The 15,000-nt window shown below is 37.0% G+C and overlaps 1 protein-coding gene across 15 annotated transcripts in view; it reads left to right on the forward strand.

The window, feature by feature from the left end:
* Positions 1-15,000, forward strand: part of TOX3 (TOX high mobility group box family member 3) — a 238,701-nt gene that overhangs the window by 205,492 nt on the left and 18,209 nt on the right. For 13 of the 15 annotated variants that reach the window (XM_042821635.1, XM_042821637.1, XM_042821638.1 and 10 more), the window contains 2 exons: positions 8,281-8,346; positions 12,200-12,454. In XM_042821635.1, the coding sequence (XP_042677569.1) occupies positions 8,302-8,346; positions 12,200-12,454 (300 nt within the window). In that variant the 5' untranslated portion in view covers positions 8,281-8,301. The remainder of the gene's footprint in view (positions 1-8,280; positions 8,347-12,199; positions 12,455-15,000) is intronic. The other 2 variants (XM_042821646.1, XM_042821632.1) reach the window with 1 other exon arrangement.

Consider the following 15,000-nt stretch of genomic DNA (forward strand, 5'->3'; position numbering starts at 1 on the left):
GAGCTCTTTCTTTTTGTTTTTGTGGGAAACTTAGTGTATTGGTCTGAATTTAATAATTTTATCCACCTTTTATAGAGGAAAAATAGTCTTAATATATATGTAGGTGGATGCACAAAAATGCCTAGAATACATGTTCAGTTCTCAGTTTTAGTACCTTTGAAGCCAAGAGGGTAGAATGGAAAACACATCCTTGTCTACAATTTGCAAACATGGTAAATTGAAACTCTTTGTACATATGGTAGCAAAGCATTTGGTGGATTGGTCTTGGAGAGAAATTTCATGATTCATACTAATTTTAAAACATTTTATTTTTGTATGAATGTCAGGACCAGTACTGCACTTTAGATCACCTTTTAAAATTTATACATTTAAATACAGAATAAGTAGCATTAGGAATCTGGCATACATGGAATTGCTTTGACTGTCAGTCAGCAGAGTAATAATACCGTGTATATTCATATAAAGTTACTTCTTGCATATAAAAATATTTATTGCCTGTATCTTTCTTAAGAGATCTGAAAATGTCTAGCACGAGACCATTAAATATTCCTTTCATTACTGTTCCTTAGATTGCTCAGTATCACACTTGGCAAAATATCATTCAGTTACTGCTTTTGGCCATGGAATTCACTGAAGGAGTTCATATTAAAGAGTTTAGCTGGAATTGGAGAGATTAAGACAGTGCTTTTTACTGTTATTGTTGAAGTTTTTATTTGTTGGCTGAAAGCTTTTAAAGTAATTTCAAATATTTTCCTTCTAATTGCTTTCTGAAAACTTTTAAATCTGTGCTATTTGCAAACAATGTGTCTGAGGGAGATTTGAGGATATATGAATAAAATATCAATGTCTGTTTTCTTTAGGATCTTACTCAAGTGCTTTATTTGCTGAGGTTCTTTTTTTTTTTGGCTATAAGCAATCAGTAAAAGCATGTGTATACATGCATATGTATATACATAGGCACATCTATATGAAAATTAGTGTGGCAGATGTTTAACACTCAGCAGTAGGAATCCGAGTGGTTGCCTGAATTAAAGGCATTTAAGATTTTAAATATCAGAAGGCTGCCAAATGTATGATTGTACAATAATTAATGAACCCTAATTATTCCTATTAACTTGCATGAAATGAACAACTAATTTGCTTAAAATTCAGAGATGTGATTGCAAAACTGGATATTTAAATACGCTTATTTTAATATTTTATGCTTGCTGGCCAGTTTCTCAACAGCGATATGGTTTTAAGCAAATAAATCTTCTGGAGCCATTGTAGGAACTCGTTTTGTTTTCAGTGGGGCCTGAATTTCCTCCTCATTACAGAACCTCGATCAAAGGTGAGGATCCTAATACAGTGTTGTAGAGAATCCTTAGGAGGATTTTCTAAATCCTGGAAAAAAATGGTAAAAATAACCATGGTGCAGTAAGTTGTGGTGGGTGAAGCCTGCAAAGCCAATACATTCCAGGTAGTTTTTTGCAGATGTACTAAGAGATTTCCTAAAAAATTAGTAGTAGAACCTAGCAGAAAATGAATCTACTTTCAGAAGATATCTTTCCCTGAAAACATGCAGAATATTGTAATCTGCCTCAGGAAGCTGATTTCTATTGTGTTATCCTATAACAATATATCATAAATTTGTTGTAGGAATTGGAATGGAAAGGTTCAATTATGAATCTTGCATATTAAGCAGTACGCTCAACATGAAATTAATCAAAACCAGTATCTTTTGATGACAAATGTGTTGTGTCTGTGCTTATGTAAATACCCTACACGTACACAAGTATAGTGGTTTGAATGTCAGTGGAGGTGGATTCCAATATCTGTTTGATGACGTTTGGACAAAAGCCATCCCAAATGGAGAGCACTTTGGCTGCATCTGGTCAGACTGTCCATCTCTTCTGAACTCAGTGAATCAGTGCCTAAACTCCAAAAGCTACTTGTTGGTGGTGGTAAACAATACTTTTTGCAGTTGGCAAAGAATGGCGTTTCTTCAAAACTGTTAGAACCATGCCAGGGCAGCACAAAAACTTCTCAGGGTAGCTCTGTAGCGTCAAAATTGAGGACATCATTTTGCATTCCTTTTGAGATAAAATTTGTCCTTTATCTATGTACAAGGCTTACATTTCAAGTTTTGAAATATGCTTTTATGAGTATAAATCCCTAACAAATGTAGTGATGTTACATCTGTGTACCAGCTACTAAAATCTGCTTCCTAGCTTCTAGTGGCAAAAATAAAATAGATACTTGTATTTTATAAAATAATATGAATGCCACCTACTGCTTCTGAAGTATTGAAACTGTCAAGAAGTAGTTGCTCTTCCAGAGAAGAACACACTGCTCCTGCTATGAGCACATCTTACTTAAAAGTAGAGCCTCTACAGAGATTAGCTGGATATCCATCTGGAATAGAAATGTAATTTTTACTTTCACTAAGAAAATAAATTGTGTTTCCTGATGAAAAGAAACATTTAATGCAATATATCTGATGATACAAGGTACTAGTGAAATAATAATAAACCTCTCCCAAAACCTATTCCCACCCCATCTACTTCTGTTACCAAAGTAATTTTAGTGTATACTGTTTTGTTTGGAGTAATCAGGCTGAAGTAGCTTTAGTCCAGCTTCTCATCTTTTAATTACAGACAGTTTATTGTCTATGCTGTCCCACTTTCTGCATGGTTCCCCACCAGTCAGCTAGACTTAGCAATCTCCATTAATTTAATTTGGCATTTCATTCAATCAGACAGGCTGTGAACATGATTTTTTTTTTTTTTTTTTAAATAACACAATGCTCATTCTTAATTGATGTCCTTATCAGGCATTGTATTTGCCAGAGCTGTAATTATTGGTTGGGCAGCAAAATCAAATCTGCCCAAATGCAGTGAAGATGTTCTCCAGTGAAATTATTAAGATACAGTACTTAGACCTGCAAATTTAGTTTTGGTCTGTAATTACATCTTTTGGGATCGTTATCTTTCTTTTTACTCATAAGGATTGTGCAACCTCAGAGGAATTATTTTGCCAGATATGAAGATAGAACTGAGATCTTTGCCATAATGTGTGTTTGTGCAAGTGGATATTATTCTGTATATAACATATGAGCATGTTCACACTATAGAAGAATGATTTTGCTAATGTTCTTATTTAAAAAAAGATATGGTTTCTGATCTATTTACAGAACTACTGGAACTGTGATCAGCTGAGGATGCTGTTTTCCATAAGTAGTAAATTGACATTAGAAATGATAGAATTTGGTGGTTATGCAACTACCTGAAGCACATACACAAGTGCACTTGTAATGCTCTGACATGACAGAACTAACTTAGCACTACTTTGCAGGCAGAAGTTCAGCATCAAGCCAGTCAGAATTCTTGTCTGAAGATACTATGGAGTATCTGAGCTGAGAAACTTAAAATGTATGCTTTGATGAAAATTAACCAATAATTGTGAAAGGACTCTTAGAGTCATGAGGAGGGAGAGGAGAATTCTGTAGTCATTTCCAATGAATCTTTTATTTATTCTCAGATTAATGATATATAATCTTTGTGTACAGAATTGCAATCATTCTGTTTAAGCCAAATGTCAGTTTCTTGGTATATTCTGAGAAGATGACAAAATGTGTGCAGTTTTTTAATACTTATTTTGTTTGATATTTTTCATTTGGAACATTTATTCACATTCCATAGTTTTACTTTTATTCTGTGCTGGAACAGTAACTTACCCAATCCTATCCTCTCTTTTTTTCTTGCATTGCTAAATTAACCAGCATTATTATTAAAGGACTTATTTAAAAAACCTAATGTGGTTTGCCTGATGAATCTCATTTTACTCTTTAGCATAAAATATTTATAATTTATATTTATAATTTATAAAAATTCTTGTTTGTTCCATTGAGATGCTCAGAGAAAAATCTGGGTAGCTGTATGCCTAATTTTATGTTCCTTAAATATGTCTCCAATTACCCTTGTTTTGCCAATGAATAGTGGATATGAGCTGCAATGCTTTTCAGATTAGAGTTGCATCACAATTAGGTTGACTTAAAGATAGAAATGTCCAGAGTTCTAACAAAAAAACTTCAATTAAAATCAGTAGCAAAGTTCCCATAAAATTTATATGTTCAAAATTATACTGTGTCCAGAACAACTTCATAACTAATAACAATAAGTTTCAGTCTTTATACTTATGTGTATTATGTTTTCATGGTGTAAACTTTCATTCTGCTTATTTCTTGCTGTGGCTTTTGACTCATCAGAGCTGCAAAAGAACTCAAGGAGTGGTTCATATTTAATCTTTTGGGATTTTTCTGAAGTTTTAGTGGGTTTTTTGTTGCTGTTGTTTTAGGAATTCAAACTCCCTGGCTATTTAGTGACTGATTTGTATCCCCAGCTGTCAAGATTTATTTAATGAAGCCAACCATGTCACACTTCTTAGAACATCAGTTCCTTGATTTATGTGAATTTGTTTGTTTTGGTGCTTTCAGAACCCAACAATTTTTAATCTCTGGTAGCTACAAAGGGTGGTTTGGAAGCCCAGTCACGTTTTGATGCACAGTTACTGTAATGTCTGGCCTACTTTTGGTCTTTGAAAATATGTAGTTTGCAGAAGTGCAATGATACGGTTTTTAAAGTCTAGGCAGGAGCTGATTTGGTCTTCCTTAGGGCATGCACTGGGGAAAGATAGAGTGTATGTCATACGTATGTCATAAGTGTATGTCATTACATATACAGACTCTTTCTACAAAAGAGCATTAAGCCTACATGTTGGGCTTTAGGTTGAGTAGTCACGGCTAAGAGAAGAGCATCAATGAACTATTTTAGAAACAATCAGTTTTCTTGACATTCTTTATACAAGGTGTTAGTAAGCAAACGCCCAGCCTCCCAACAGCATTCTTCTCAGTGCCTGTGGAGTGCAGCAGGGCCACTTCAAGGGCCCTTGTAGCAGAAGAGTAGAGAACTGAACTGTCATACTTTACGTGCAATAATTTGCATGAAGAATGTAAGCTGTGTTTCACAGTAAGTTCAGAAGAGGTTTTGTTTGTTTGCAGTCCGTTCTGTAAAATCAACATATGTGTATGGATGGTTTCCATTGATTTGCCGTGACAATAAGGTATGACACTCAAGCTTAATGTTTCTTGAACCTTAAGATGGAGTTTGTTGAGTTCCTAGAATCAAAGGAAACAAGTAGTGTTGTAGTGTTTGCTTTGATTGACATTGCAGATATTGCTTGAAAGGCAACAACTATTTTTGTAAAAAAAACACAACACACTGATGTTGACAAAGGAAGCTGGAAAGTTCCTATTCCTTTGTGGTTACAGAACTGAGTGCTGTGAGATATTTAGATGCTAAAAGTTCATGCAAAACCTTGCTCATAGCTATGGCTAACTCATTTGCAAAGCGTCACAAAGCCAGCATGAAACAAAAAGATAGCTGAACGAGGTGCTGCATCTGAGTCTTGCTCTGACCCAGGGAAACACAGGAGGTGGAGGTGGGACCCCACAGGGCTGTACCTGGGCAGACACAATTGCCGGATCTGACCCTTTAATTTGAATGCCCGCTGTCAAGTGGAGGGATGCTCTGTCATGTTTATGAGGGGTCTGGGCAAGTGATCCGCCAGAAACTAAAGGAGAAAAGCATTGATTGTAACAAGAGTCATTTTACAGAAAACATCTTTCCCAAATTATTTTACTAAAATAGGCAAGAACCCCTTGTTCTATTTAGAATGATTTATAACTGTTCCCCACTGATCATAAAGCGTTTCTAAATTAAAAGCCATTAATTATAGCCTTATATAGATACAAAGATATGCAAGAAGTGCTTTGTAATTCCAGCTCTGCACTTCAGGTGAGAGCTTTTTAAATTACTTGGACCATTGGAGCCACCTGCTTGACTAAACGCTGAGGGCCCTGTGTTTCAGTATTCATCAGTGCATTGCAGTGTTAACATTGTTACTGATTTTTCTCATTTCTCCAGGGCAAATACTAATTAATGGATACAATTCACAGCTGATTAGCTGTAGTTTCTTCAGTAATTACATTCGCAGACTAACTGTTCAGAAGAGGATTTCTAACCCAGTTCTTATTTCACTCTAAGCTTAATTTGTTTTTTGAATTGTTTAGGTCCTTAAGATAATAACCATTTTATTTTCTTTTGTTGTTATAGGTACCATTAGATAATAAGGAATGTTAATCTTAGAAATACTCACTGATAATTGTTGTGTGCCTTAAATGGATTTCTAATTCAGAGAGAAAAAAATAAATTGCAGTGTTTTTTTTATCCATATTAACAAAAGCTTAAATGTGTCAGGTTCTGACATCAGTGCTTGAGCCATGTACCACAGAGTCCTAAATATTGTATCCTTATAAGAGCCACAGGGCCACGTAGCTGCAACTTCTAGCTTTGGCAGTCCTCATTATATCATTTACTCTCTCAGTCTTAATAAAATAGAATAGTGTGCATTCACTTTCTCCTATGCATTATTCTTATAAATCATGCTTGGCATTCAAACTGGCAGTAGTTGTGATGTGAGGAATGCATGTTGATCAAAATAATGTAGAGTTGTATTATTCAAGGTAAAATTCAGCTGCATTCTCATTTGTGGCTCTGGAGGCCCTAGGACTCTAAGCTAATGGAAATAGGATTGGGTTTGTTCCCATTCATTTATCCAGTGTTGCAGCTATATAAGTTTGTTTTACCTGTGCATTTAGGTACAGTTTGAAAAACTGATATTATTATTATTATTATTATTATTACTATTATTTTGTTGTCAAAACAACAGCTCTATTGGGACCATTTGAGGGTTTTTTTTCATGCAAAACCTTCTTAGTTTGTCTCTAACTGACATGAAAAAAACCTGCCTATCTTGTTGATCCTGGTGTTGAGCTGTAGAATTATGTCTTGGTATCCATGCACGCATCTTTCTGAGCCAAAACAGTAACTTAAAGGTGCAATTTAATTTCATGTTATTTTTTAAAATTCCCTCCCCAGTGATGTCTGAGATTTAAAAGTGGATGACATTATTTGAGTTCCTGTGTAGCTAAGGAAAGCAGAGTTTAAATAGCTGTGAAGCAGCTTACATAATGTGTAAACATTTCTGTTTCTTAATGTGATACAAGCTGAAAGATTCAGCACTTGAGAAAAGAATTTGGATTTTTATGGGAAAGAAACACTCTTGGAAGAGTTGCTCTATGGTCCCCCTCTGTTCCTGAATGCTGCTGGGAGTCTGGCAAGATAAAACGAAAGCCGGTGGAAAAAGTTGCTTTGCAGAAGTCACAAACATGAGAATAAGGAGGTGCTGTGTGCAGACCCGGAGCAGCACTGCAAGGCTGGGCATCGTGGTGGTGATGCTTCGCTTTCACTGGGATCTCTGCAATGTGTGCTGTGCCCAAGACTAGAAACTTGAACGTGTGCTGTCTGTTCCTCAAATCAAATACCTGCCTGCCTTTTGGAAATGCCTTTTATGAGAATAAGCATGCTCAGTGCCAATTAGCCAAATGCTGATAGTCTTTTCCTTTCTGTGCTCAGTCTATAGAAGAAAAAGTACTTATGTTTACCCACAAATGTTCGTACTTCAATGTTGGGTTGAAATGGCTTGATGGCATCTGTTGAGTCCTTCCTGCTCACCCCCATGGGAGCTGCACTGCATGAGTGAGGCACTCAGCACCTCTGCCTTGGGCACGTCTCGGGATCTCAGCATAAAGCAGTTCCTCTGATGGGTGAAGTCTCCTGGCATTCCAGGTTGTTTGGGAGTGGGAGCTCAACTGGAATGAGTGATGGACAAAGGGGGATTGTTTGGCTATTTAGTTTGTAGATAGAATGGGATTTTAAAAGCAATGTTGCAGATGCTCTTCCCTTTCTTACCTTCATCTCTTTTAATACAGCAGCTACTTCTAACTACAGCTGTCCACAAGATCAGAATCATCTGCAAAGTACAATTATGTGCATCAGGAAAAGCGTAGCATTTATTTATTTATTTATTTATTTATTATGGAGAATAGTCCATTAGTAATGAGCACTTGATTTCCAAAGGCATCTGTAGGTCTGTGGGGTGGCCTCAGTACACAGAAGGTCAAAGAAATGCGCTTGGAGATCTTTCGTGTACAGGTCTGGGGATGGAGAGAATGTAATAATCACAACACTGTCACATGGAATCTGATTCTGACTTCAGAGGACATGTGCAAAATCACATCTTATCTGTTTGTCTTGTGTTTTTGTATTTTAAAACATTTTTCATGATGGAAAATGAAAATGGTGGCATGCATTAAAATCCAAATATTTATTTTTCTTTCAGTTTGGAAACAATAACAACTACATGAACATGGCAGAGGCAAATAATGCATTTCTTGCTGCAAATGAGGTAGATGTTTTTCTTTTCTTTGTTTTATCTATGCTTATATTCTACTGTGCTTAGATAATTTAACAGACTGTGAATGGGTGAAGAATGAAGGGCTGAATTTCAGTGTGTTTTATGGAGCACAAAATAAAGACTTTAATGAGAAAGAAAATAACCTGACAGCTCTCCATTACTAGTCAATTTAGCTGTCCATAAGGCTGTTACTTACATGGCATGTCAATAGAAACAAATCTGCTTTAATTACAAAAAAAAATCATAAACAGAAGGAAGCAAATAAACAAACTTAGTAACAGGCAATCCTAGCTAATGTGTAATTTTTGCTATAGATACAAATATTTTAATTTGGGTTCTTAATAGTCAGCTAAGTTAGAAGAACAAATCTAACTTTGTTCCTGAAGGCTGCATGCTGCATGAGGGAACAGGGCTGGGAACAAACCTGGGCTGGGTAGGGGGGGCTGCCTGGGCTGTGAGCTGAGAGGTGTGCTCAGTGGTTTTGGGTGGGAGATGGGAGGAAGGCATGGCAGCTATGGCCTGCGTGCATTTGTTGTTACAGGGGGGCCCCTTGCAGTCAGCTGATAGTCCATCAACATGCTAATATTGACCCCAGCTCCATACAGAAACACCTTTTGCTCATTGCTAAGAATCAACATCTTTTATTCCAAAGAGTGAAAGGATGGAAAGTGCAGGAGGCATTGCCTTGTAATCTGTGTGTCAATGTAAAGAACACTGTTTTTATATAGCGTGCATCCCATAAACGATCTTCCAGACGTAAGAAGAGGTTAAAACCTGGGCAGCAATGACTTCACATGTTGTAAGTGGTAATTCAGTTGCAAGTATTCTCAGAATATTAAAAAAAAAAGATCTCGGAGAAAATAAGTAGAAGAGTGTAACAATAAATATGAAGATTGGAATTAAGAGTCTTATTTTATGAATCACTTATACAATGGCCACCATCTCTTTTTACCCAGCAAGACTGCTTAGATAAGGGAATATTGTTTGGCACTAGCTCCAGTGTTATTTGTGATAATGAACACAAACCCCATCTGTAATGACAACATGATGTTTCTTTCTGTAGAATTTCTTTCCTACATTTGAATCAAACATTGATGAAAGCTCTGCTGCCAGCAGCTGTTCAGAGACAATTTAATTCCAGCTGTGATAATTCACCGTGTCAGACATTGGCTGTTAAATGTTGATACAACAGTTCTCCAGATTTGCATTTTTATCAAAAGGAACAAATGTTTTGAACATTTCAGTACAGATGGCATTTAAGCATGCACACAGTTTTTGTGTCTGTGTGTTTTTATAAATATTTGAAAAGTTAATAAGTTAAAAAAAAAATGGTAAGATGAATCTCACAAATGTTAGACCTTCTTTTAGGCATAACAGCACCTTTCCGAAATCCTGGATTGCATGCTATGCAGAGCCCTTCTGCTGTCTGAGTGGCCCAGTGATTTGAATTTAAGACTTCTTCACTTAGGGGCTTTCTTTCTTCTTAGAGTACATCTATTTCATCTTCATTCTTAAGTCCTTGATATGTTTTTTAGAAGGGTACACACGTACTTGGAAAAGTTACACTGTGAGAATTAAATTTACGATTAAAAAATTGTTATTGCATTCATCAATTCACTTTCCCTTTTATACTAAGCTGTGACTATTAAGATCAATGTTGTTTCTCTAAGTAAAATTGAGTATTATTGCCTGGCTGTGTTACGTATTTACACAGATGTCCTAGATTTATTCTACTAGATGAGGAAAGAAGATCCAATTCTTTTAATTACTACTATCTCATAAATACAATGGGTAAAGGGAGGTTCAAATGCACTATGATACTGATTTCACCGAACCCTTTTGCTTGAACAAGGAATGAAAATATCATTAAGTGTTAGCACTTGCATTAAAGCACAAGCCTAAGTTTGCAATTACTGTATTACAATGGGTTTAATTATAGTGTTTTTACATTAGCACGGCTGTAGATTTCTCGCTAGCATTTTGGGCATGAGCACTGCAAAGCTGGAAGCCCATTTTATTCCTGTAAATAATGCCTTAAGAGTGTAATCCTAGAGCACATTCAGGCTAAGAAGCTTCACATTTGCTTTATGTTTTCTGTCTCTATGTCATGATTACCACGACCCATTTTAAAACACCTTAAATATTTATTGAAATAATATTTCAAGTGTTAATTACAGTGGTAATGAAAACAGCCAAATGCCACATATCAAGAATGAGTGTTTATCCGTATTGTTAATGTGATATGTTAGATTTCATTAAGCAGTAATGGGGTAGCAAATGAGTCACAAATTACAGTTGCATCTGTTACTAGACCACATTAGTGCCAAAATAACTGCAAATGCAGCCATAGGGTTATGTTCATTAGCCAACCACTTCTCGTGGCCAATCCATCCTTTGTGTTTGTGGACTAAGGGATCCACAGGGAGAAGAAATCACACCTTTTGTGATACAGCAGAGTCAAACATCCAGGCCCAGCCTTCACGTCCAGAATTAAGTTACAGGATTGTTCTCACATCTCAGCAGGCTGACGGTACTGCAGACCGCAGCAGTCTGGGACCTCATCATTTCTGGTGCGAGACCAATAATGACAGCTGACAGGTTCTATATGCAAGCAAAGGTTTTTCCTGTGTTTCGGTTTCCATCTTCTCTGAAGCGGTTATTAATTTATATCATCATTAACAGTTTGAAGGATGACAATTTGCAGCAGTTAATGAGATCTTTCACTGAACATATCATTTTAAAATTAACTGGCATTAAGTCACTCTTTCAAACAATGTAAATAATACATAAAACAATTTCCCCCCTCTCATCTAGAATCCTGAACTAATACAAACAAACAAGTCCCAGAGCAGCGTTGCATGTCCAGAACAAGACAGAGTGCCTATTTTAGGATTGCCAACTGCCCAGTTTGATCAAGACAGTCCTGATTTGGGTCCATTTAAAATGGCCTAATTTCAAGCACTGGATTTCTATTATTAAGTAGCAGTGGACCTGAAATAATATATGAAAGTTCATTTAACTCGCAAGAAATTTGAATAAGCATAGCTCATTTGTTTGCCAAATAAAAGTCAGCAATGTTGAAGCCAGATACAGGCTCTGCTTGAATAAAGATCGTCTACGACATACACATGCACATGTACGAACATGCACAGACACTGTAGATAACTGGCAGTAAATGTTTTGCTAAAGGCATCTTAACAGGTGTTTGGTTTGCAACAAACCTACTGTTTAAACAAAGCTGGCTGGCTTTACTAAGCCGTGGTAATCACCCGCGCTGTTTTGTACATTGCTCTCTTCCAAATTACAAAACTGGTGTGTAGAAGGATGCATTGCACTTATGGGATGGAGAAGAAATAAGGACCAGAATTGTTGTATTTCATGTTTATGAAGAAGGCAAAAAGGAGACAAAAGATGTGGCATGGTCGGTTCTGAATTAATGTTGTGTGTGTGCTACAAAATTGTTGATATTTTATGAAGCATGAGAGCAATATAAGCTGTTTGTGCTATTTCACTAACATATCAATAAAGTGGCAATTTGTTATACAGCCAAATCCAGTGTAGCTGATACTCGGACTAACAACAAAGACAGATGTTGCTAATTAAGCACGCATTAAAAAACTGTTAATACTGATACTCTATTAAAGCCATATGATAATTAGACTTAAATCCTTAATCAGAATGATCCACAAACCCTGTTAGTATATGAAACTTTTTTTTTTTTTAATTTTTTAATTATGTATAGAGTTTGCATATGAGTATAAAACAAGACTTGAATGACTGGTCAAGTGTGGCTGCTGATAACAGTGTGCTCTAATGTGGTTTGCCTTGTTCTGTCTTTTTCTAGCAGACGTTCCACACGCCGAGCCTGGGGGATGAGGAGTTCGAAATCCCACCTATTACACCCCCGCCCGAGTCAGACCCTGCACTGGGGATGGCAGACATCCTGCTGCCCTTTCAGGGCCTTGGTGACCAGCTGACAGCACAAGGAAATGACTTTACACCCCAGTTTCCCCCTCAGAGCTTGGATCTCCCCTCCATTACTATATCCCGAAATCTCATGGAGCAAGATGGCGTCATCCACAGCAACGGATTGCACATGGTAGGTTCAGTTCTGCATTTCAGTTGCAAAATCTTGTCTGTCAAAGCATAGTAATATAGCTTTGTGTCGTGTATCAGTTTTAATTGACCTCTCTGAAGATATGTGTGATTTCTTGGTATTGTGGTCCAACCAAGCGTTTGCCAATGTTCTGCATTATGTGCAGGCGTATTCTGTATGAATGATGACACATGTTGTCAGTGTAGCACAGTGAACAATGATATGCTATTATTCAGTTCCCTGAGGCAGTTGGCAAATGTTTAAAGGTTTACTATTGGTGGATTCAGGAAGATAAACATGGTTGTTAATGTACAGCACAATGCTATACCATGTGTAAACAGATCTCTTGTAAAAAAGCACTCAGGCTTTATAAACATAGAATTTTAATTTCGGGAACAGACTTGGAAGCCCATATCCATTGGCATCATGTACCTCTCTGCTGTTAGTTTTCAAGAATTTGTTATACAGTTGATAATTGGCATAATGTGTTGAAAGAGCATTGCTTTGGCCAGAATGTACTACAGCATGAGTAGGAATTGCTTCTCTACATTTTGGGTGTAGGACCTGCACTTGACAGCCTGCAGGATATTCTGAAAGCACACTGTTGAGAGTAGCTTAGAAAGGGAGCCAGACACAGTATGTCACCAATAATATCTGTGTATATTTCCCTATTTTCTGTATACTCCATGGGCTAAATAGTTACAAATGGAAATCTATTTTTTTACAACTCCTGTAGGGATGCATTGCCTGAATCACACTCAGAAATGCAGAGCTATGAAAAGACTTTCTTCTGCCCAGTGCTCCTGTTCTGATCGGAGACTGTGGGCAGGCTGAGCTGATTTCTATGTTCCTGGACTATTCTGAAGCCCTCTAGAAAGGGGTGGAATGATCTTGTCAAGGGTAGAGATGAGAGATGGATCTGCTCGGCCAATTCCAGTGTTCAGTTCTGGTCATTAGAGCAATAAAAAGTGAAGATGTATCAAGACTTCTTCAGAATCTATCCATACTCTATGGCTGTGATCATGGAAGGAGGTTCCATTGGTACATTCCCCTGTTGGCTTTTGAGGGTCTCTCTGCCTGGGTTCCTTAAGCTTTGAGCAGTGACACTCTTACTCCCTGAGATGAGACATAGCTGTGAGTCAGTTTATCATATTTAGCATTTTAAACTCAGTGGTTACAGTTAGAATGAGATTCTGTATTGGATATTAAAGCCAGGGTGAATGATTAGCTTGAACAGATATTTTACATCAACCATAGTTATTCTGATTAGCTGTTTCATAGACCTTTTACTAAACCTGGTGAAGTGAAAATACAGATTTGCTGCTGGACTATAATAAGGGTCATTGTGTTGTCATGTTATAATTTCATGTAAATCTTTTTTTCTTTGTATTATTCTGGTGAGTGACAATTAATTAGTTACAAATTATCGCACAGCAAATTTATCTGGAATTCTTCAGGCTTCCAACTTCATTGCTAATTTTAATGTTTGCTTTGAGATGATGAAGAGTAGCTAGCACTAATACGGAAAGAAGCTCAAGCTGCTCACTGTTTAGGAAATATAGAGTTTAGTACAGTAAGTCTGCAGACACAAAGCAGGGACTGCCTGAAACAGGTCATGAAGGATATGGTACTTTTCAGATCTCTTTGTGCATGGGCTTTTGTATACCCTGGACCTGCTGGGTGATTTGTTGAGTGCCAAAGACAGCAAAAAATAATAAAAAGCTTAGAGTCAAGAATGTTACACCTGTAAACTGAAGCAATGGAGTGTGTGTAGACTGGATCCAAAGAAATTTCTTCAGGAATATGTAATAAATGTCATAAGTTACATCAGTCTTGTGTTATGTGTCCCTTCAGTGTTATCAAGTGGTTTGCAACCTGACTTGGAGTGGTCTTTTTTTTTGCATACTTACACTGAGTAAAGGTTTACATTGCCTCCAGTGGTATGGATTTGTTCCCACACTGGTCGAAGAGAAGACCTAGGGGAGCTCCTGCCTTCATGTACCATAATCTGGTGATATTTTAGCAGGGTGACTGCTATTTCAAATCTGTGTTCTGGGATGTGTGTGGAGTTTTGTCACAGAGAGCTGATGAAGAATTGCGGGATTTGATGCAGAGGAGCAATGTGGGGAGGGTCGTGTGTCAGGCACTTCCCGACAACTGCTTGATTTGTGTGATACTGTGAGGTGGAGTGACTCCCACCACCGCGTTGCAGTCAGTAATCTTTTTTCTCCTCTGCTCGTAAATGCTGGGTAACATCGGGAAATATAAAAACACTGACAGAGTCCTTGTGCAGTTTTCCTCTGAACTCACACAATGCTTCTCAGTACTCAGATTTTCCAGCCATTGATCTATATTTCAAAAATAGAAAATGAAAACTGTGTATCATATTTAATGTGAAAAATGTGCACTTTATTAAACTGGTAAATATTTATTAATAATATTAGAATTCATCTTTAAATTAGACATTTCATGAATTACCTTGCCTTGGAGCTATAAAAACTTTATTACAGCAATAAAAAAAAAATGTAAAGGAGGCATTCTGACTATGA

Source organism: Centrocercus urophasianus, unplaced genomic scaffold (assembly GCF_019232065.1).
Source record: "Centrocercus urophasianus isolate 14NV4802_14NV808 unplaced genomic scaffold, USGS_Curo_1.0 seq_2, whole genome shotgun sequence".
Classification (NCBI taxonomy): Eukaryota; Metazoa; Chordata; class Aves; order Galliformes; family Phasianidae; genus Centrocercus; species Centrocercus urophasianus.